We start from the raw sequence: 22,361 nt of genomic DNA, 5'->3' as shown, positions 1-22,361 counted from the left end.
TTATTAAAAACAGTTTTTGCTATGCTAGGTTTACATACTATATATACTGTACTATGTATGTATACTGTGTTTTTAATACTTACTATGTTTTTAATAAATTAGAGACTATATAGCTCTTAGGTAACAATTACTGGTAGGTTATTTTTTAGGATCTGGCCTCAGGTAAAATCAGGCAAAACTATAGTCAGACACCTCCCTAAGTTTAACCCCCAACTTATCCGAGGGTCATAGAAAATTCCATGATTTTTGGTTCAAAACTTACTCTCGACTTATCTGAGGTTGACTTATAGATACTTATCTGAGTATCTGCAGTATATATAGAGACAGTTGCTGTAGTAGTACACAGTGAAGGCCTGCAGATAGGCCTTTTTTGGTAAGGAATCACAAGAAGACTTTAAGCCAATTGAAAGACATGTCTGATATGTCACATTAGGCTTTAAAAAAAAATGAAGAATCCCATTTCATGTAGGAATGGCAGGGCTACAACCAGGGACCTGCAGGTTCTGAACAGCACTTAGACTCTAAATGGTCACATCACAGGGAGAGGGCTGTTGCCGTTTGCTGGTCATATTATAGGTGGAGTTTCGGTATCTTGGAGGGATTTGTTCTTGGGTGCCCCATGGATACCAAAAACCACAGATAACTAAATCCATGGTTTAGGCCCCTTTATAAAATCTGCAGATAAACAAGCTCCACCTGTACTCCAATATTTAAGGACCCAAACATGGGAAAATATACAAAGAAAACACAGAAATTAATTGCAGGGGGCTAGATGATTTCTGATGCTGTAGCCCATCAGTATTTTTTCCTATACACTTCATCTTCTGATGCCCTTTCTCGTTCAAATCCAGAGCCGAGACAGAAGAGCTTCTTCCAGCAGATGGGGAGCTGTGTTCTGCTTGCCACCTCAGGGGTTGGGAAGTCTTGGGCCATTCAATGTCCAATGGGCTACTAGGAAACAGAGGATGAGGCAGAAGCCGTTGATCAAGCATGAAACTTGGGAATAGAATTGGAATTGGAATTCTGACAAGGCTTTCTAAAAGCAGAAGTCTTCTGGAGGCACTATGACACTATGATATTGTTAGCATTATGAGAGTAAGCTTTTATCTTATGTATTTGTGGAACTGTGCATTTATTTAAAATTTCCCATAGAGCTCACTTGTCAAAGATCATATCCAGATAATCCGTTATTCAACTATTCTTCTTTGCGATGCACCTCAAAGCGTTCCCAAAGTGCTGACAATATGCTACCTGGTATTTTTTGGTGTTTGTCTATTAAAGCTCTTAGTGCAGCTTTGGTCTGTAAGAGAAACAAGTAGGGGAAAAGATATTCATTAATTCATTTTACATGTCACTATGAAACACATAGTCCAATCATATTCTTCCTACCCCCACTAGTGTAGCCCCACCAGTAACAAGCATGCTGTATCCATGGGAGGGGGCAGATTGGGAGTCTTTAGAGGCGAAGGGGGATTTAAATCCCCTTACACCTCTTTAAGCCTCCAGACCCTCAATGGGTATCAGATCTGCACCAGCAAGATCGCTGGCACAAGTACAGGGAGAGAAAAGGGGTGAGGAGATTGCTGAAAATGGGGACAGAATCCAGCATAAGCCATCATCGCTGAATCTACCCCCTCCCGCAATCTCCCCACCTCCATCATGCTCTCTATTTGCCCGCTTTGCCCCACTCCCCCATTTTGCCCCTACTTGCCCCCTCCTCTGCTTTACCTTCTCTGCAGGTGGTTGGCAATCCACTGGTGGACTGAGAGCACTGCCACCTCATGCAGCAGTGCTCCTGAAGTGGCAGCCAACGGCAAGCTCTATGTGCCATCAGAGGCCATTTTGCAACAACAGAAGGGCTTCCACTTTTGCAAAGGGCTCCATACGCCAGGCCCATCGTCAGGAAGATTGGACCAACAATGTTACAAAGATGCACTGAAAGAAGGCAATGAAAGGCTAAGCATATCTTCCATGGTAGACTGTTGCATAACCCTGGCAGCTTTGCTGAAAGGCCCCACTTAAGCATCCCCATCATCTCCCCACTGACTACCAGAAGATTATGGATGAGGGCCTTAGACGCAGAGCAAGGTTTTCACGTAAGCTCATATAGGAGGAGTTCAGGGCTAAAGCATACTCAAAGCATCACACCAAATCTCTCTTGTCCTTACCCAGGGGCGCACCAGTTCTCTGCCAGTCTTCCTTTCAATCCCAGGATTCTAAATAGATTTGACGAATGGATTGGAAGGGTAGTGTGGGAGAGATGAATGTGGTTTCAATGCTGCATACATGTAGAGCCCTCTCATAGAAACCACAAATGTGAGGCCACCAACAAGCATGACCAATGGACACACTAGCAGTGGTTTCTATGGCCCACAGACATGGACCCACTTTTCCTTAACACATTCACTAAATGCACAAAGAGCAATAAATGAAGTCCCCTTTGAATCGTTTAGCTCAGGGGTCTCCAAACTTTTTGGCCAGAGGGACACATCAAATATCTGGCAATGTGTGGAGGGCCGGAAAAAAAAAATTAAATATGAAATTTAAATAAATAAATTAGAGCTGGAACTTAGATGAGTGAATAAATGAATGAATGGGCCCATTCATTCAACCTCTCTGGCCCTCAGAACACCCTCCAGACACAATCAGAGCACAGTTCTGGTTATGTTCAGTTGAGTGGGCCAGAGGCTTTCAGGGGACAAGAGGTTGGCCGTGGGCCAGAAAGAGGCTTGCTGTGGGCCGCATCTGGCCCCCGGGCTGGAGTTTGGAAATCCCTGGTTTAGCTCAATGATAAATGAATAACATGCTTACTTTTTCAAACAGTTCTTCAGGGGTTATATTTGGGTCATATGGAATAGGTTCTCCAACATAGGTCCGCAGTTTTACTGGAAATGGTCCACAAACTGGAAAGATTAGTAACCGGGTTCGTTCATAAAGCCATCTCATTGGCCCTGTATGCAAAGATAAGATCAGACTCGGATAATACAGAGAGACTGCAGGTCTTCCTGAGGAGTTGCATTTAAGTATTTGGGACAACAAAAATCACCAGCTGAAGTAACAAGTGCTCAAGTGGAAATAAGACAAGCCAAGTCAAGTCAACCTTTATTAGGCATAAAAAATAAGTCAAGCAATCAGCCATCTGCACACCTTGCAATGTCGATAGTTCAGCTCGTACCTGTGTAGCCTTAGTGTGTCATCTGTCAGCAGCAAGATTTTCAGGCATTTCAGGCATCTTGCCAAGATGCTTGTTAGCTGGCCTGGATTGTCAGCTTTCATTTAAAACAAAATACAAGTGTCTACTTGCTCTGGAAACTAATAGACGTGCAAATACATGTAAGCAGCATTCTGTGTGAGTGTTCAGTGAGGATAGCCTTCTCCAGCCTTCCATTCTCCAATGAACAAAGGCAAAGCTGGGACTCATGTGTAGAATGTTGAAAATGTGTTTTCTTCCCCTCTCGCAAATGTGGCCATTGAGCTAGGAAAAGAATATAGTAACAACTGACATGTTTCAGGGTGGAATCTATTGTTCCTTTATACATTTACAGGGGGGTTTATGTATCTGCAGATCCCGCATCCGGGGTTTCACTTAACCATGGATTGGATCCTCAGTGCTCCCCCACCTACCTCCAGAGGTGAGGGGAACTGGGCTCCTTTCAACTCCCAAGGGTCTTCTGAGACCTGCAGAGGGACTCTGGGGTTTTCCCTGGCCTCCCTATGCCTTATAAGGCATTAAAACCGTCACTTCCATTTTTATTATAAAACGAATTCATTTTGTAGCCTTTTTGGTCAATCTGAGACCCACAGCAGCTGCAGGCTCACCTTGCCTCTGGAGGGTGAGGGTGCGTCTCTAGGTATCCGTGGTTTCACTTAACCACAGAGGGTTCTGGGAAAGGGGGTTTGGGGCACACCTGTATTGTGTTTTCACCCTCCCCTGGGGAAGTCTTGAGAGCTGCCAAGAGAATACAAGGGATAAATCAGTATAACTGATTGGGAAGCAGTGTCAACCTCCCTCCAGCAGCATATCAGTTTAGGTCTTATGTCTTGCTGTATAATGTGATTTATTTTTAGTGTTTGGGTATTTAAAAGACCTATCTCTGCACAAAAATTAGTGGAACACAACATTACTGCACACAGCTGAATGCTGGATTTCATCTGGGAAGAAGCATGAGGGGTAATTTAAGTAGAAAAACCTTTGCTTAGGTGATTTGTCCATAAGGCAGAACTACCATCCTCCAGCCCACCATGGACAGAGTCCCATTCATCCGCCTTGATCGTTTCCCTCTTGCTAACTGCTATACTCCACTCAGCTCCTTCCTTACCTACTTCTTTCTTGTGTAGAGTTTAAAGAGGCAAAAACCCTCTAAATCAATGTTTTCCAACCTGTGGGTTGTGACCCCAATGGAGTTACAAACTCTCACTTGAGGGTGTTGTGGCAAACTCTTGAAGCCTATGCGATAGAAGGCTTGGCAAACTCTCAAATCCTATGCAATAGAAGGCTTGGCAAACTCTCAAATCCTATGCAAGAGAAGGTTTGGATCCAATCCAATTGCCTTAGCTGACTTACCACAAATGAGTTCTTGATATAATCAAGAATACAGCCTCTTCTCACCCTCTTGCCCCACCGCTCCTAAGGTCAACGTTGCGCAGGTTGCTATTTCAAAGGGTTATTGTGAAGACACAAAAAGTAGGGGCAAACAAATTGGGGAAGGGCTGGGGATGGGTGGATTTGGGTCTGGGAGGGGGGCAGAACTGACAGTGGGTTTCAGTCTCATACTTTATGGGGGTCGTGGCACGAAAAAGGTTAAACACCTATGCTCCAAACTACACATAAGAAAGCAGCACTTCCTTCCCCCTCACCTTTCTCATGCAGGAAGGATAATAAATAATGTAGGAATTTTTGTGTCTCTGTTGTTATCCTTTTCACTATACTAGGGGGCGGACCATATTCTGATGCAATTGTTGAGCTCCAAGTTCATCAGATTGGGACCATTTTGGCAGTCTTGTATTCCCCTTCATCTGCCCTCCCATAAAAGCCAAGGCACGTTGCATACACGTTGCTAGAAAGCACCGACATAAGGGGTTAGGATTGTGCCCTTAGTGTTCTTAATGCAAAGAAAACATATCTTGTCCATAAAATGCACTAGAATACTTCATTGGGTAACTTCAAGGAAATGGAACACATAGTTCTGGATTTTAAAAATCATGGCAGGAAGCCTGCAAACATATCTAATAACTGGCTCCTTCACACCCAATGTGAGGTCATTCCAAGCTATCTGAATCATAGAAAAATGGGAATGTGCTAAAAAGGTTTTCACCCTGTGACCAAATAACTAGCTTGCCACGTGGCTCATTTGTGGGCTTACAAGCAGAAAAACAGATGTCTTTGAATAGATCTGTGGATAAATTCAATTAAATGGAAGATGTTTCACTGAAAGTTCCACTTTTTGGAGTGCAATCCTATAGAGCTGCATAATATATGATGTGTCCTGGGGCACTATGTAATGGAAGATCAGAAGATCATCAGGTGGACGATGTGGTGTTGACAGTGATCCCGTGTATTGACAGCTGTTTGATAGCTCTGGGAAGGGCAGGGCTGGCTCCACAGCTGTAATCAATCAAGGCCAATGGAGACCTGGTTGGACACCTGAGCTTCATTTGACCTTGATGGGGCTTTGAATGAGCTAAGGAGGTAGCTCACAGCTGAGTTGCATTTGCACTTAATGGGACACAAAGGATAAAAGGCAGCTTCAGAAGGACCAAAGGGGCCGGGAGAGAGGGACCCTGACCCAGAGGGAAACCCGGACCCTGACCCAGAGGGAGATGCTACCTGAGCCGGAGGGAACCAGACCAAGAGGGCTACCTGACCCAGACCTACAGGAGAAGGGGACTGCCAGGACTCTGCTGGAGGACACAGAAGACTGGGAAGACTGGATTGTGCTTTGGAGACCGGATTGGACTTGAATTGGAGGCTTCAGACCTTTACCCGCTGAGTTAAGTGGAGTTTTGGGGAGGGAAAGCCTCTGGACAAGAGGACTTGCAGGGAGTGTCTGTGTTCATAGCAATAAATTTGGGTAGTTGCTATAGATAAGGAGTTCTGTGTTCATTCCTTTGCACACCACAGCGGTTGTTCTAGAGATAAAGAGGGTGTTAAATAGCCAAAAAGCGGGCATTAGAAGGGAGTTGAGATATTTGGACGGGGCAAATTGGCGTAGTCAGCAGGAGTTGAAAATTAGGATAGGACACACTAGTGCACCATTAGCATCCCAAAAGGATTGGGCCATAAATCTCTTCTGGGCTCAACATAATAATGCTCACATAATTTACAGGCTTGCTGTAAGGATAAAAGGCGGTTGGACACTTTGAAGAGGATCATTGTATTTACCACTTTTGCATTTATGGCTATTTGAGCAAATCCTTGACGATTTCTCCAGATGAGTTTGTAATTGTTATCACCATAGTTTTGCTCCCGAAGTCCACCTGGTGCAATGAACAGCAGATGCCCTTTCTTCAGAAGAGCCACACACTCTTCTCTGTTTGCATGAGTACAGCCTCGCATGACAAAATATGTTTTTAGGCCTAGAAAAAAGGAACCAAACAATGATGGGTCATGTTATGTAATGACCTTACCATTAAGAAAAAGATTCAGGGCACAATTCTAACATGTGTTTAGGCTGGCGAGGAAGCCAGGCCAGCGCTCCCAGAAGCACCGGCCTGCAGTTGTGTGCCTGCCATAGGCTGACCTGGGGCAAATGCCCCAAGCGCCAACCTCTAGGGCCCCGCTCCCGACGGAGGCGGAAACTGTACTTCTGGTTAGAAACTGTGCTGATAGTGCCAGGGAACCTCACGGAGGTTTCCCCAGCATGGGAGGAGGTCACGTGAGGCTCTGTGAGCCTCTGGTAAGTAGGGGGGCGAATTTCTGCCTGAGGGGGGTGGCGACAGCCTGCGGGTGGGTGCAGTTGTGGAGCCTTGCCCTGGGCGCAGGACTGTGGAGGTCCGCGGCTGACAGCCTGTGGAGGCTGACGGAAGCCGACACAAGGACGAAAGGCAGGCAGCGGGGAGGTGGGAAGGAGGAGTGATGGTGTTCCTGGGCAGAGGGAGGGCAAGTGGTGGGCGGCCCCGGGGATGGGCAGGCAGGGACAGGGAGACAGGGCTGGGATCCCACAGTTTTGCCAAATCCCAAGCCCCTTTCCCAGGTGGAACAGAGCGGCTTCAAGCCTCTCCTCAGACTTGTGCCACCTCTGGAGACCCATTGAGGCCAGCAGCTCTTATCCAGAGGTAAGGGGAAGAGTTTCTCCTTGCCTCTGGCTAAGCTGCTTATGGCCCCTATCCTGCGCTGGATACAGCGCAAGCCTCCTGGCTTGCCTGTTCCAGCACAGGATAGGATTGCGCCCTCAGTTTCAAAAGATTTGAGAAAAAGACAAGCAGGAGGTATATTCTGGTGGTTGAGCAGAAGGCTGCCTGAAGAATGCTAAGCAGGAGTGGTCCTGGTTGAAAATTGGATGGGAGACTAAAAAGCTGGCAAAGCTGTTGTGAGATGACAGACCTGGAGGAGTCACTGTTGTGACCTCACTGTGAGAGGGTGAAGGACTCCTGCAGGAATGTGGAGAAGTATGGAGAGTCAGCTTCTAAGAAAGACAGAATGATTAACAGCTTTGCTGACCTGAACCTGCTCCTGCTCAGAAGGCATACCCACGTGCCCGAAATGATGTCAACACCATGAAGGATTCCATCTGGAAATGAATGGTTCCATGAGTACTCATAGAACAATCATTGTAAAACCTCCTTTGAAAGAAGGATGAGTTTAGTATAGCCTACCTATGTGAACCGCCTTGAGTCTCTAAGGCCACAATCCTAACTCACTTTCCAGCACCGGGGTAAGGGCAATGCCAAAGTAAGGAAACAAATGTTGCCTTACCTTGAGGAGGCCTCCATGACTGCCCCCTGAATGCAGGATGCAACATGTGCCCCCCGGCACAGCTATGACAGCACAGGAAAGTGGGTTAGGATTGCACCCTAAGTCTATAATGTGTTGTGAGAGTCAGTGAGAAAAACAGCATACAAATGCTATTATTATTATTATTATTATTGTTTATGAGCTGGACAGAAAAACCTAATGCAAGGACAGAACTACGTCTTCCCAAAGCTGTGTGTGCAGAGTAACATTAAGCAGGTATTTGCAGGAGAGAAATCAGCAGGTGGAATGCTGACCCTTCTCCTTCTTGCTGACCCTTTTCCTCTGCAATCCCTTTCATATCAGTTTCATTCCTTCCCAGTCCCAAAAAGAGGCAAACTACCCTTTCATTCTGAGCCAAGGAAGAGTGCATGGAGAGAAGGTGCTAAAGACTTCTCTTTCTACTCCTTTTCCACTCTTCCCCAAACTGCTGTTTCATCTGATGGGACGGAGATATTTTCTGGTTGGCTTTTCCCCTGGCATCCCCAAAGCAGATGAAATAACAGCCTGGGGAGGTGATTATTGACTTGGAATAAAGATATCTACAAAGCAGATGAACAACCCTACCATCTTCCCCTCCTCCATCCTGAATTACACCTGACCCTGGTTGAGACTGGGAACCAGTAGTTCCCTAACTTTTTAGCACCGGGACCCACTTTTTAAAATGACAATATTGGGACCCACCTAGGTTTACAAGACTTAAAAATATTCTTGAAAGAAATAATATTTTTACTTATTTACACATAATGATAACCAGAAAAAAGATGCTCTAACATTTCTCTCTCTCTATTTACACATACTTACAGGGCAATTCCAATTTTTGAAAGGCCTCAGTGCTTGAGGCAATTAGTTATCTGAGCCTTTCATCAACTGTGTGTTCATTGGAGGCTCTGCTCAGCTGCTATGGGACCCACCATAAATCCACCAGTGGGTCCTGACCTACAGTTTGGGAACCACTGCTTTATACAAAGGAAAGAGAGAAGAAATGCCAAGCCCCTGCAACCTGGGCCTTTACTGCGGTTTGTGTATCCGAGGGCAGAAATTTCTGCTTGGTCATCCTGTCACAGTACCCTTCATATGCCACAGTGGAGAACCACTTCAGGGAGTGGTGCCGCCATCCCTTAAGCATTGTGGGTGGCTGGGCTGGGACTTGTCAACCACCATAGCAGAGAGCTAGAGCTGGGTGGAGCAAAATTGAGTTGGGTGGGATTTAAAGGACAACCAAAACAGACAGTTGGGGTAGATTGAAGAAGGAGGAGACAAAGAGGGGAGAGCAAAAGGAGACTTAGGGCACAATCCTAACCAGGTCTACTCAGAAGTAAGTCCTATTTTGTTCAGTGGGGTTTACTCTCAGGAAAGTGTGGTTAGGATTGCAACCTTTGGAGGTGAAGGACAAACCAGAAAATTGGAAAAGGGGGCCAAGTTCAGAGGCAAGGAGGAGAGCCCCAAGTGGGGAAGAAGCAAAGGAAAAGATAATGAAAGAGAGATTATGGTACCTGAAGAAGGACAAGGGGTGGATATTACAGAAAGGAGGACAACAAGGGGAAGAGGAAGAGACCACAAAGGCAGCAGGAAGGGACCACAGAAGGAAGAAAGGAGAATGACAGTGATAAGCAGAGAAATGGAAGACGAAGAGCTCTCAGCCCAGCTGCCCGCTGCAGTTGGAAGGGCAAAGGTGGGCATCTGTCTGAGCAGGCTGCAGAGTAAAGAACTCCAAGGGTAATGTGGAGAGTGGAGACAGGGAAGAATGACAGAAAAACTAATCTATGTATGGAAACCAAGTCAGAGTAAAGAAGTAAAGAAGAGCCCAAAGTGAGGACGGATACTTTAGATTCATGTGCACACAGGGCACAATCCTAACCAACTTGCCAGCACTGGCATAGCTGTGGAGGAGGAGGTCTGGTCTAGAGGGTAGAGCCTCCGTTAGCCCAAAGATAACATCAGAAGGTTGCCAGTTCGAGGACACCGGCAGCTCCCTGAACAGCTGAGAATGGCTGAGAATGGTGAGACCTTGAAGCAGCTGACTAGCCCATCCTTCCCACTGCCCCCCACCTGGTGCTTGTTCTCAGTTAGCATGTTCCACCAATGCTCGAGATCAGGCAGGCCGGAGGTTCCTTTGGCGTTGCGTGCTTGCTAAGTGCATGGTGGACGGGTGGAGCGTCACCCCCTTCCAGGACATCTCTTGATGTGGGCCGCACCACCCACACCCCTTTAGTAACACCACAGGTGGAGAAGAGAGGTGCAGGGAGGAGATGAAACACCTTTAGTCGGCTTCTTGAATCTTGAATCTCTGGCATGCTCAGGCACGCCAGAGGCTCCTGTGGCGTTGCGTGCTTGCTAAGTGCTTCTTAAATCTTAAAGTTAAGAAGCTTAAAGAAGCTCAATGCTCCTTAAATCTAACTGCTTCTTAAATCTCTGGCATGCTCAGGCAGGCCAGAGGTTCCTGTGGCATTGCGTGCTTGCTAAGTGGGTGGGTGGTGCGTCACCCCCTTCCAGCACATCTCCTGATGCGGGCAGCACCACCCACACCCCTTTAGTAACACCAAAGGTGGAGGAAAGAGGTGCAGGGAGGAGAAGAAACACCTTTAGTCGGCTTCTTAAATCTTGAATTTTAATATTCCATTTAAAACACTTCCAGTGACCAAAGTTATAGGATTTTTCTTTACCTGGCAGAAGAAAGAAGAAATGGTCTGCCACCACACGGCACAGTCTTCCTGTCATTCTGAGGAACGTTGATGTAAAAAGGTAAAAGTCAATAGGTATGCTTCCATGGTAAAGGACAAGGACTGCGGGTCCTTTAGGAATATTGTCCGTGCCACGAACCTCATAACCTGTTCATGGATCAACAAGTGAGTTCTTCAGTAATGGAAATGGTGCAGATCAAACATGTATCTACATTCTTTAGTAGTCCAGGAGGAAGGAGCAAGCAGGGAAAAGCATGACCTTTCAGTGAGAAACTTACAGCCCAATCCAAACAGCACTCTATGCTGCTGGAGTGAGCTTTCTAGTGGCAAAACTTTCTGGCCATCCTTGAAGGTGAGCAGCCAGCTCTGCACACCAGCTGTCAACAGATGCTTGCCATAAACAGCAAGACCACACAGTGGGTGGGAGGGAGGTGGGTGGAATGTGCCAAAGTGTGGGCGGAAAGGAGAGCAAGGTCAGAGGAACATAGTCGCAGAAGTAACATATGCTATGGGACCCACATATTTTACGGCCCCCACTAAATGCTTGCAAGCTGTCTCTGATGAAATTGGCATCTCATAATCCAGCCACCCTGTTGTTTACGTGTCGGGGAACTGCATGCTGCATGGTATGTAATCATTTTGAATGTCATTAATAAGATGATTCAAATGAATAATTTTGCTCAAATTTAACTATACTGCAGGCACAATCCTCTTGTACCGGCAGAGTGCATGCTCGCTGGTACTGGCCGTCGCAAATATGCCAGAAAGCATGTTGCAACAGTGGAAGAGTTTGTGGTGCTGGGAGAAGGCCTCTGCCTGCCTGCCAGCACCCACAGAAGATTTATTATTTATTTATTTTTCACATTTTTATACCGCCCTTCCTCCAAAGAGCTCAGGGCGGTATACACAGCTGCTCCCCTCCCTTTGTCCTCACAACCTTGTGAGGTAGGTGAGGCTGAGAGAAAGTGACTGGCCCAAGGTCACCCAAGAAGCTTCATGGCTGAGGGGGGATTCAAACCTGGATCTTCCAGGTCTGAGTCCACCTCCCAAACCACTACACCATCCCGGCTCTCGTGTTGAGAGGGTTAGGACAGACAAAAGAAAATATTTCTTTACTCAGCGTGTGGTTGGTCTGTGGAACTGCTTGTCATAGGATGTGGTGATAGCATTGGGCCTAGATGCCTTTAAAAGGGAATTGGACAAATTTCTGGAGGAAAAATCCATCACGGGTTACAAGCCATGATGTGTATGTGCAACCTCCCGATTCCAGAAATGGGCTACAACAGAATGCCAGATGCAAGGGAGGGATATAGAATCATAGACTCATGGAATGGACCTAATAGGTCATCTAGTCCAACCCCCTGCCTTAGGCAGGAAATCCTCTTAGACCATCTCCAACAGATGTTTGTCGAGCCTCTGCTTGAATATCTCTAGTGAGGAAGAGTCCACCACCCCTCTCAGCAATCTGTTCCACAATATGAGCCCCCTGCACTGAGCACTGAAACCTGACAAGACACAGACCTTTGACTTTTCATGAATCAAGACCGCAATAATAAAAACAGACACAGAATAATCTTATTTCAGTAATAGATCTTTGGTGGCCAAACACTCTTAAAGTGCAAATAGCCACACAGGACAATCTAAGTGTCTAGTTAGAATAGCCTTCAACAAGTTGAGAGCCCATCCTTCTCATAAGAACAGGAGCCCTGCTGGATCAGGCCAAAGACCCATCTAGACCAGCTTCCTGCATCTCACAGTGCCCACCAAATGCCTCAAGGAGCACACAAGACAGTAAGATACAACCTGTCCTGGTGCCCTCCCCTGCACCTGGCATTCCGAGGTAGTCCACCCCTAAAATCAGGAGGTTGCACATACCCACCATGGCCCGTAACCCGTGATGGACTTTTCCTCCAAAGGACTTTTCCTTTCTCAAGCCATGCCAAAAACAAAATAAGAACTGTGAGGCACAATGCATACCGCAGCAGCTGAGCTCCACATGGGCTGACAGAGGGGCAGGGGAGGGCCAAACAGGGCAGGGAAAGGCGTCAACGAGGGCCCTTTATAACTTATGCAATAGGCCCAGCACTAGTTTAATGCAGCCATGGCAGGGAGAGCAGATCAGACCCAGGAAGCTGCCACATACAGTGGTGGTTTCACCTGCCAAATCCTCACCCCCTTCATAAAAAAACAGCCCCACTGGATCAGGCCATAGGCCCATCTAGTCCAGCTTCATGTATCTCACAGTGGCCCACCAAATGCCCCAGGTGGCACACCAGATAATAAGAGACCTGCACCCTGGTGCCCTTCCTTGCATCTGGCATTCTGATACATAACCCATTTCTAAAATCAGGAGGTTGCGCATACACATCATGGCTTGTAACCCATAATGGATTTTTCCTCCAGAAACTTTTCCAATCCCCTTTTAAAGGCATCTAGACCAGATGCCATCACCACATGCTGTGGCAAGGAGTTCCACAGACCAACCACACGCTGAGTAAAGAAATATTTTCTTTTGTCTGTCCTAACCCTCCCAACACGCAATTTTAGTGGATGTCCCCTGGTTCTGATGTTGTGTGAGAGGGTAAAGAGCCTGGTGTTGTGTCAGAGGGGATAAGATCTGACGTGCACCACTGCTATCCAATCCATCCCCTCCCTCACCTTCCCCTAGTTCCCATTTCCTGGTTCCTCCTGTGGAATACCCCAATCCTCCCCACCTATTGCCCACTGCTGCTGCTGACTTAGTGTTGTGAGAAGTCCAGGAAAGTTACTGCCACACAGTTGGTGCTGCTTGCCATTTCTGTCATGGCCTGGCAGTATGCTATAAAGCACATTTTGCAACACCATAAGTCAGGCTGCCTATTGCTACAAAACTAGAGGATAAGGCTCCTTAGGGCACAATCCTAACCTCTGATGTCAGTGCTTTCATAAAGCACTGCACCCTCTCACATAAAGGATTGCACCCTTAGTAATTAAGAAAGGAAAATCATACTTACCATGCAACAATTTTCCTAGCATACTCATCACAAATGCATGTATTCGCTGTGATTTCCTCCACTGTTCGCTATCAGGATCATCTGGCAGGTTACCAATTCTTTTATGAATGATTGTGTAGATACCACCAATATAAAAAAGGATCAGTCCAATTAATATTGGAAAATATAGTATTATCAGAGTTGCTAATAATCCCAGCTGAAATTTCATGAAGGTGAGATAATTTTCCAATGTATACGCCAGCCAAGTTGTAGGTTCTTCTCCAAAAGTATAGTTTGTGTCTTTTGCTGTCATTTTTGGTATAAAGGACAAGCCAAGAACCCAACAGGTTCTTCACGTTTATTCCTGGAGTGGAAAAAATAAAAAATAAAGGACACAGTGAACAGACTCACAGTAAGTGGGTGCAAATTAGACCTAGCCAAAGGCACCGCCCTTGGGAAAAAAATTTGCTTTAACTCTCAGATTGGGGGGGGGGGGGAAGATCTGCCTCTCTCCATCTTCTCAGACACTTATCACTTCTGCAGTTCCTTTGAAAGCAACAGATGCTGGGATATCAGGGGCCCTGGAGACAGGAGTAACCCAAAAATGCTTCTCCAACTCGAATTTCCTCCAAATGAGACAAACCTTCATTTGATTTCTAAAATTCACCTCTCATTTCACGCATTTCAGGCATTTTTGAGCTTCTGAAGTTTGTTCAGGGGAGGAGAGTGCTGAGCTAGAACACTGGAGACTGGCAGGAGCAGAAGCTGCCACATCCAAAGATAAAGAGAGCGGTATCTGGCATGTTGCCTCAGACATCAGAAATCTGGGGTCTGCCCAGGGCTTGATAACATGCATTGTTAAAGTCCGATGTCCCTGAGAATTTAGGCAAGATGATTGACAATAGCTGGGATTCAAAGAGCCGTCTGAGGCTTGCCTGTGAGCCATGCTAAAGTCACTCCAATATCATCAACAACGTACAACCCAACCTGGACACTGGTCTGGTGGTTTTAGCCGTCAGCTCTTAGTGACAACTAATCATTGCTCTGTCCGTTATTCTGAGTTTGTCATGTGGCAGGTTATGACTGGAAGTGTCATTTTTGGCTTGTCAATTCTGTCTTCTCATGCCATGGGGAGGGGGGGGGTTATTGTAATTTTAGAAATGTCTGTTGTAAATTCTGCAGATATAAGTCTATGTCAGAGAGCCAGAACGATTGTGGCTATACAGAGGGAATAAATTGTGTGGTGGGTTCTAACTGGAAGCTGAAAGCACATAGATAAAGTCAGTCCTTGTTAAATGTGCTCTTATGCACATGGATTTGCTTACCTCGCACGACTTGCTGCCTCTTCTCAGCTAGCCACTACACCGTGAAGCTATCTGTGGCACTGTGGCCATCCTGAAGCTATTCACAGGCAAAATTTGCAACTATCTGTGCCATTTTGAAGCTTCACATGGCCATTTAGAAAGTCTTCACTGCCTTTTGCTGCCATTCTAAAGGTCTCCAAGCCATTTGGAAGGTCTCCATTGCTGGTAGGTTTAGCTGCCCCTTCTCCTAACCCCACTGATTCCATAGGATCAATGACTCTGTATTCCCAGATTCGGTATCTGCTGGGGCTTCCAGGAAACTTACTCCAGGGAATTAGTTATTTATTTATATACCACCTTTCTCTGTTTTTACAAAGCATTCAAGGTGATTTACATAGGCAGGTGAATCTTAAGACACCATTTTTCAATGGGGTTTTAAAAATATTTGTTCTGTGAGAGATGTTTCCCTTGTGGTGTGGTTTATCTCATCCGGCTGCATGCTATCCAGCTTCCACAAATAACTGTAAATCAAGGCCAGGTAGGTTTTTAAGGTCTTTAACCATTCTTGCCAGTTGACTCTACAAACTCCCTCACCCTCTTGCAGCAGGGGGCTCATCAGCAACCAAGGACGTGCAGTCATTGGAGGCAGGTGAGCAGCGCCTTACCTGAGCTCGCAGCCCTGAATTTCCACATTCAACAGAAGATGTTCTCTGGTTGCATCCAGGAGCCTTTCTGAAGCCCTCAAAAGCTATGTGTGGCCTCTGGGGGGCTTCAGAAAGTCTCCCAGAGCTGTTTTAAAAGCTGGACATGCTTTAAAAACACTGCCAGGAGGCTTTCTGAAGACCACCGAGGCTGCATGCTGCCTCTGTGGGCCTGACAAAGGCTCCAAACACAACTTGTAAAAGGTTTCATTCACATTCGAAGGCCTAGAGACCCAGAAGTGTTACATCACTTCTCGGTTACATGCCTTTCTGTGCCTCACCAGCACAGAATGGCATGGCACGTCCTTGTCAGCAACTCCATCCTCTGACAATGGTGAGAAGTATTCTGTCACCACAGAGTCTTCTCAGCAACTCCAGCCTCTCATGCACTTTATCAGCCTGGCTTTGTGTCTCCCCTCCAAACACATGGCCCAAGTTGCTTCTGCTTTGCTCTTTGGGCAATACAACAGCTCACTCACCAGACCACAACTCCTGACCCTCATACAGAATTGACCATATGTGTAGTAATAAATGGGTTTCCAGCCTAAGGTAGTGCCTATGTGTCCATCAATTAGCTGCACAACAGTGTCTGGAGAATGAAACTGTTCTGATGCTGAGTGGTCCAGGTTCATACTGATGCTGGGTTGAAAGTTGTTAAAATATCTGATGGAATTTCTTGACACCCTTATGCCTGCAGGTTGGAATGATGGAGGTGTCATCAGGGCAGCCTAGGTAGAGAAGTGTTCTTTGAAGACTGGAACCAAGCAAACGTTCTTCTACTCCAGCCATAAAAAAATTATTTTGGAGCCATGCAGGCACCTAGGGCAGTGTCGCTGACCTGAAGGTACAAGTTGTCAGATACAGTTTGAAATAACTGTGGGTGAGGACAAAGGGGAAAAGCTTTGTCAGTGGATGTGTTACAGCATCCTCGGGAATGATATCTCACGTAGCTTGTAAGGATATTGGTGAACAGGACCTCTACATGCATGGTTGTCAGGATAGGTTCTCTGGGAGACAGATTATAGTTTCTTCAGGGAATCAGTGTCAGCAGGGTCAAAGGAGGGCTGTCAGTGACTGCAAAGTGATCCAGGGCCATAGCACCTAATTGTTAGCTCACTCTCTCTTTTCTTGCTCCCTTCTCTCCCCTGTTTGGACACAGCTGAAAGGGGAAAAGTCTTGGTAGACTGAATCTGCTGCTAGCAGCCCAGGTGATCAGGCTAGCCAGACAGGGCCCCTGGGCAGAACCCCCCTCCTAGAACAGTACTGAGCCCCAGGGGTTTCTATCAAACATCACTTTCATGATAATGCCTGCAGACGTGACAATACACTGGACTTCAATACACTGCATCCTGCAGTGGGGTGGCACTCACGGAGGTCTCCTCAAAGTAAGGGAATGCTTGTTCCTGTACCTTGGAGCTGCATTGCCCTTATGTCGGTGCTGGAAAATGGGCTAGGTTTGTGCCCTTGGTTAGTTGAGTTTTTTTAAAATGAACCAAACGTGTAAAATGAGTGAGAATCAAGAAAAGACTGGCAGAAAAAGAATGGTTGAAACACTCACAGGAATGATACCATTTCTGACATCAGCAGATGGCACTGAGTCACTGCAGAATTTCACATGTGCATATATCAGAGAGCAGCTGCCCAGTGGCATAGCCAACCGACATGCCCGCCCAGGCCACGCTGGTCACCTGCCACCCCCCCCAAAGTAATTGCGTTGACGTGATGACATCACCACAGTTACTTCTGGCATGGTTAATCGGTTGCACCAGCAAAGGCTCAGGGGGTGGGCAGAATCCACTCATGCAGCCTTCCTCAGAACAGCCAATTGGCCACAATTACTTCTGGCACAGCCAGTTGGCCATGCTGGCAAAGGCACAAGCCACCCTCGGAGACTTTCTCAGCCACACAACGCCAAGGAAGCCTCCTGGGGCAGTGTCTTCTGCCTGCCACTGGAGCTTTTCTTGGTGCAGGCAGAGTGGACCACTCTGGAGCAGCAGGCAAGAGGATCTGCCACCACCCCAGGAAGACCCAAATGCCAACTGGTACCACATGATACTGTGCAGCTTATGGAAGCTACATCAATACGGCTGCCAAGCATTTTGAACAAGCCTTATAAATGTCTGAAACCACAAGCAGCAAAACATAACAAATTATGAAGACTGTCTGATTAAACAAGTTCTATCTTACCTTATCAGGGCCACCAGCCAGCTCTTTCCTCTTGCTTTTTGTTGTCTCCAGTGAGGTCTCTCCTCTCTCTGTCTCTCCACAGAGTGAGTTCTCAGTCTTTGGAATAACAAGAAATCCACAATTTCCGCATCTGCTTGGGAGTTTTATCTTTCAACTTTAATGACATCACCCTGTTATTTGATCTTTCCTTCTCACTGCCTGGAGGACAGCTGGCAGGAACCCAAACCAATCCTTCAGCTCACATGCACATGAAGGCCTGTAAATTAATTTTTAACAGAGAAGCTGGGGGACGGGTGGAGAAGGCCTACAATGCGCAGAGAAAATACCAGGGAACAAAGGAAAATACAGATTTATCACAAGTAGTGTGCCACAAATAGCTACGTGCTGGTGCCAAAAGGTCTGACATAAAGTCCATCTAGGCCAGGGGTCTGCAAACTATGGCCCGGGGGGGGGGGTACATTCAGACTGTCACAAGATATCCAGCTCACAGCAAAATACTTTTTTTCCCAACCACATGGTTGTACAGTTAACATGTAGTTCTATCCGCCTGACTCCTTACCATTTGGCCAGAGTGGTGTCAGCTGGCTAACCCTCATTTCAGTCACCTGGGCCATTTGTTTTAAGACCCTCAAACAATAATTATTCAATGTTAACCTCATTCCTGGTGATAAAACAAACCGGGTTTCCACACACTGACTTTTAAACAGTGCCACAAAATGATTGCAGTTTTTGCACATTTGTAAACAAATCATAACAAACCGGGTTCTGCAACAGACTGGGCAGAGACAGTGTGCTGTGTGTCACTTGCTTCTGTCCTAAATAAAATTGATTTTTTTTTTCTGGCCTGCAAAAATATATGATTTGGCCCTCGTACTGAAAAATTTGGAGATGGTTGGTTTAGACTGACATCCCTACTATAAGAATGCCAAAGCCTGAAACAAGAGGTTGTTCGGATTCCCTGATTTGCATAGATTGGGCAAGAGACAGAATCCTGGTAGAGGTCCTGGGCTGTATGAGCACAGATTTACTCCTGCTAATCTTTAGGAAAGCCTGTCATGACCCAACTCAACCCACAGATGTATTGAAGTCTCTCCTCACACCAGCACCACCTTGCTCTAGGAGCAAAGAAGGAAATCCCTGCTAACTGGGTAAGAGGCACTTTTTCAAGTAGGTGCTCCTCTTTTATTTAGCAGGGGAGAGTAACTGGCCCTCCTCACCCCAGCAGTGTCTTTTATACTGGCTGTCTGCTGGTGTTCTTTTGTATCTTTTTAGATTGTGAGCCCTTTTGGGACAGGGAGCCATTAGTTATTTGATTTTCTCTATAAACCACTTTGTGAACTTTCATTGAAGAGTGATGTATAAATACTGTTAATAATAATAATAATAATAATTTAAAAAAACAAAAACAAAACAGGAGTTCCTGGTCTTGTAAGTTGTAATCCTATCTTACTCCACTGGAAACAAACTAATTATAAACACTTGGAACCTAAAGCAGCCAAAAATAACATAAATTCTGTGTTTGTGTTGGCATCCTTCAGTCTCGGAAGACTATGGTAATGTTAGCACTATTAACACTAAGACAGTGTTAATACACTCTGAATAGTGTTCTGGAACAGAGTGTCCTCTCCAGTGCACGAAGCCTGGGTAAAGTAGATATGGAGGATAGACTGTTACCCATGCAGCAAATCCCCCCTCTCCACGTCGCTGAAATGGTCCAATGGAAAGGCAGAAGCCAATACGGTTGGTTCCAGCGACGTCGCAGGAGTTGCCAGAACGTGACTGTGTTCAGCCATGAACTGCCTCAGGGACTCTGGCTCTGGATTTTGCCTCGAGGTTGACTCCCTCGGGGCTGAGGGATAAGAATAGGCCCTCAGTTTGGCTGTACTTGTTGTAAGAGGCGACTGAACAGCCACCGGGTAGATGGGACTCGTTAGCCTGGAAAGGCAGCTCATCTGAGAGAAGGAAAACTCTGATCCCAAACCTCCGCTGCCTTGCGGCTACATCCAGTTATAGAAAAGGCTTCAGGATAAATTCTGACCTTTGTTTGATTAAACAAGTCCTATCTTATCCTATGGGGTCACCAGCAAGCTCTTTCCTCTCATGTTTTGTTGTCCCCAGTGAGGTCTCTCCTCCTAGGGGCTCACAGAGTGAGTTCTTGGCCTTTGGAGCTCACCCTCCTCTAGGAACAAAGAAAAAACCAAGAGTTCCTGCTCTTACAACTTCTTTTGTTGTCCCCTTGGGCAGAAGTGAGAAATCCAGGATTTCAGCATAGCTGTGACTGAGTAACAGGACTCTGCCCCAAGTTAACAACAAAGACACAAATGCAAGATCTTTCCAATTCAAGCCTTATTTCTTATTTTAAAATGGTTGATTATGGCTGTTGCTTTAATTTTTAAACTGCCATCTCAATGCCAAAGCCAGTTTGGTCTATTTTACCCGGATTGCAGGTTGAGGAGCCTGTGGTTAAGAAATAGTGGTTTACAACAGCCCTGTAACGTTCTACCACAGTTGTTCTCAAACTTTTTGGGAGATTTACTCCCAAAGTAAGTCTTTGCTGAGGAGGGGTGAAGGCAAAAAGTAAGCACAAACCATCTCCTGACTGCATTTGCAAACAGGAAGTGGTTTGCACTCACTATTTTTGAACATTCCCAGGCTCAGGGAGCCTTACAGAGGACTGTGCAGGGCTCCCTGCACCTTCCGCTTTCTTTCCCAAGCCCACAGTAAGTAAAAGCATCCCCCCTCATCCCCCTTAGTGATGCGGTCCTGGGGATCGCATCACTGCCCCTTCCTCCACCCCTTAAAAGGCTGGGGAAGCTTTACACAAGCTGATGGGTCACAACCCACCGGTTTGAGAACAAGTTTGACAGGGATACAAACACCAGCAGGGAAAGACCTGCCTGCATCCTAGTCCAAGTAAATTCCACCTGATCAGCCCCATTCCCTCACCTCAGAAGACTTTTACAGGAACTGCTGCCTGAATCAGCTAGTAGGTAGCCTGGACTTTGGGTGCTACAGGATGAGGAGCCTCCTTGGTGGGTTTCGGTAACCATGATGGGGCAATGGGCAGATCTGGAATTATTGCATGGATGACTTAGGGCCCAATCCTATCCAATTTTCTAGTGCTGGTGCAGCCATGCCCATGGGGCATGCTCTGCATCCTGTGGTGGGGAGGTAATCACAGAGGCCGAATCAAGGTATGAGAACATTTGTTCCCTTAGCTGGGGGGCTGCATTGTGGCTGCACTGGTGCTGGAAAGTTGGATAGGATTGGGCCCTTATTAGTCTATTCTTGCATACATTGATTTATAGCTGTTTGCCCAGGGGCAGAAGAGCAGGGTAAACATTTTTCAAATACATTAATCATTAATAGATAGTTAATAGTGCAGAATAGATGTTGAGCTGAGGATGGTTTACATTTGCAGCCAAAACACACCCCCAGCCCCCACAGAACGCCCTTCAGTTTGCAGTAATTCTATCTAAACTGTCCTTCATAGTCCATCCCAGGCTACATCTAACATGAGTCTGCACACAGAAAACCTGTGGCTCCACTGACTTTTATGCAGGCATAAACAACACAGTCCTGGAACGAGCTGGAATCCCTAGCATGTATGCACTGCTGAAACAGAGACGCCTGCGTTGGCTCAGTCATGTTGTGAGAATGGATGATGGCCGGATCCCAAAGGATCTCCTCTATGGTGAACTCGTGCAAGGAAAGCGCCCTACAGGTAGACCACAGCTGCGATACAAGGACATCTGCAAGAGGGATCTGAAGGCCTTAGGAGTGGACCAAAAAAGGTGGGAAACCCTGGCCTCTGAGTGGCCCGCTTGGAGGCAGGCTGTGCAGCATGGCCTTTCCCAGTTTGAAGAGACACTTGGCCAACAGTCTGAGGCAAAGAAGAAGGCCCATAGCCAGGGAGACAGACCAGGGACAGACTGCACTTGCTCCCAGTGTGGAAGGGACTGTCACTCCCGAATCGGCCTTTTCAGCCACACTAGACGCTGTTCCAGAACCACCATTCAGAGTGTGATACCATAGTCTTTCGAGACTGAAGGTTGCCAACAGAAAAACCACACTTTGAAATGTTTCAAACTTTTTTGAAATCACAATGAACTATCCAGAGCAGCTAAACATGTGTTATGTATTGTTAATGAGTGCTAAGAATCCTGGTCAGCTAGTGAGCAAAATAGTCCCTGAGTTAGGTGCCTGAAGTCCATGGAAAACATGCCAATGTGGGTAATATGGCTACACGTCTACAAGCTGAACTCTCAAAATTGCAAGATGTGCTTATGACTTCTTGCTTTTCTTATTTCCGTTTGAGCATTCATTACTTTAGCTGGTGATGCTGCCTATGCCAGGTTCCCCCCCCCCCAAATATTTAAATGCAGTATCCCAGCTCCTCTCCAATGAGTTCCAGGACCCGGGGCCATAACTGAAAAATACCCATCCTGTATGCAGACCAATCAGGCAGCATACCATCCACGCTGCACCATGGATCAATTCTCCCCCGCTACCCAACATCACAATAGATAGGTAGAAACATGAGAACAGGTGGTCCTTATGAT

The 22,361-nt window shown here is 46.4% G+C and overlaps 1 protein-coding gene across 2 annotated transcripts; it reads right to left on the bottom strand.

Annotated features, from left to right (window-relative positions):
• Positions 1-670: 670 nt before the first annotated feature.
• LOC136648943 (DGAT1/2-independent enzyme synthesizing storage lipids-like) lies at positions 671-17,890 on the bottom strand. Of its 2 annotated transcripts, XM_066625280.1 has the most exons (7): positions 17,800-17,890; positions 13,629-13,971; positions 10,618-10,782; positions 6,383-6,576; positions 2,812-2,951; positions 1,729-1,935; positions 671-1,300 (listed from the first exon to the last, which is right to left on the bottom strand). In XM_066625280.1, the coding sequence occupies exons 2-5, from the start codon at positions 13,918-13,920 to the stop codon at positions 2,943-2,945; spliced, it is 660 nt and encodes a 219-aa protein (XP_066481377.1). In that variant the 5' UTR covers positions 13,921-13,971; positions 17,800-17,890; the 3' UTR covers positions 671-1,300; positions 1,729-1,935; positions 2,812-2,942. The 2 variants fall into 2 exon arrangements, with proteins under 2 accessions (XP_066481377.1, XP_066481376.1); XM_066625279.1 differs by lacking the exon at positions 1,729-1,935.
• Positions 17,891-22,361: the final 4,471 nt, after the last annotated feature.

Source organism: Tiliqua scincoides, chromosome 4 (genome assembly GCF_035046505.1).
Source record: "Tiliqua scincoides isolate rTilSci1 chromosome 4, rTilSci1.hap2, whole genome shotgun sequence".
Lineage (NCBI taxonomy): Eukaryota > Metazoa > Chordata > Lepidosauria > Squamata > Scincidae > Tiliqua > Tiliqua scincoides.
Note: the sequence above shows the minus strand (reverse complement) of the source record. Positions and strands in the feature narration are given on the sequence as shown.

Bases quoted from the DNA above. Each gene is read 5' to 3' on its own strand.
- LOC136648943 (XM_066625280.1), bottom strand. From the start codon at position 13,920: ATGACAGCAAAAGACACAAACTATACTTTTGGAGAAGAACCTACAACT. The intron at 10,783-13,628 runs GTAAGTATGATT...ATCCATGAACAG, and splicing joins GCTAGGAAAATTGTTGCATG to GTTATGAGGTTCGTGGCACG. The intron at 6,577-10,617 runs GTAAAGAAAAAT...CCTTTTTTCTAG, and splicing joins TTTCTTCTTTCTTCTGCCAG to GCCTAAAAACATATTTTGTC.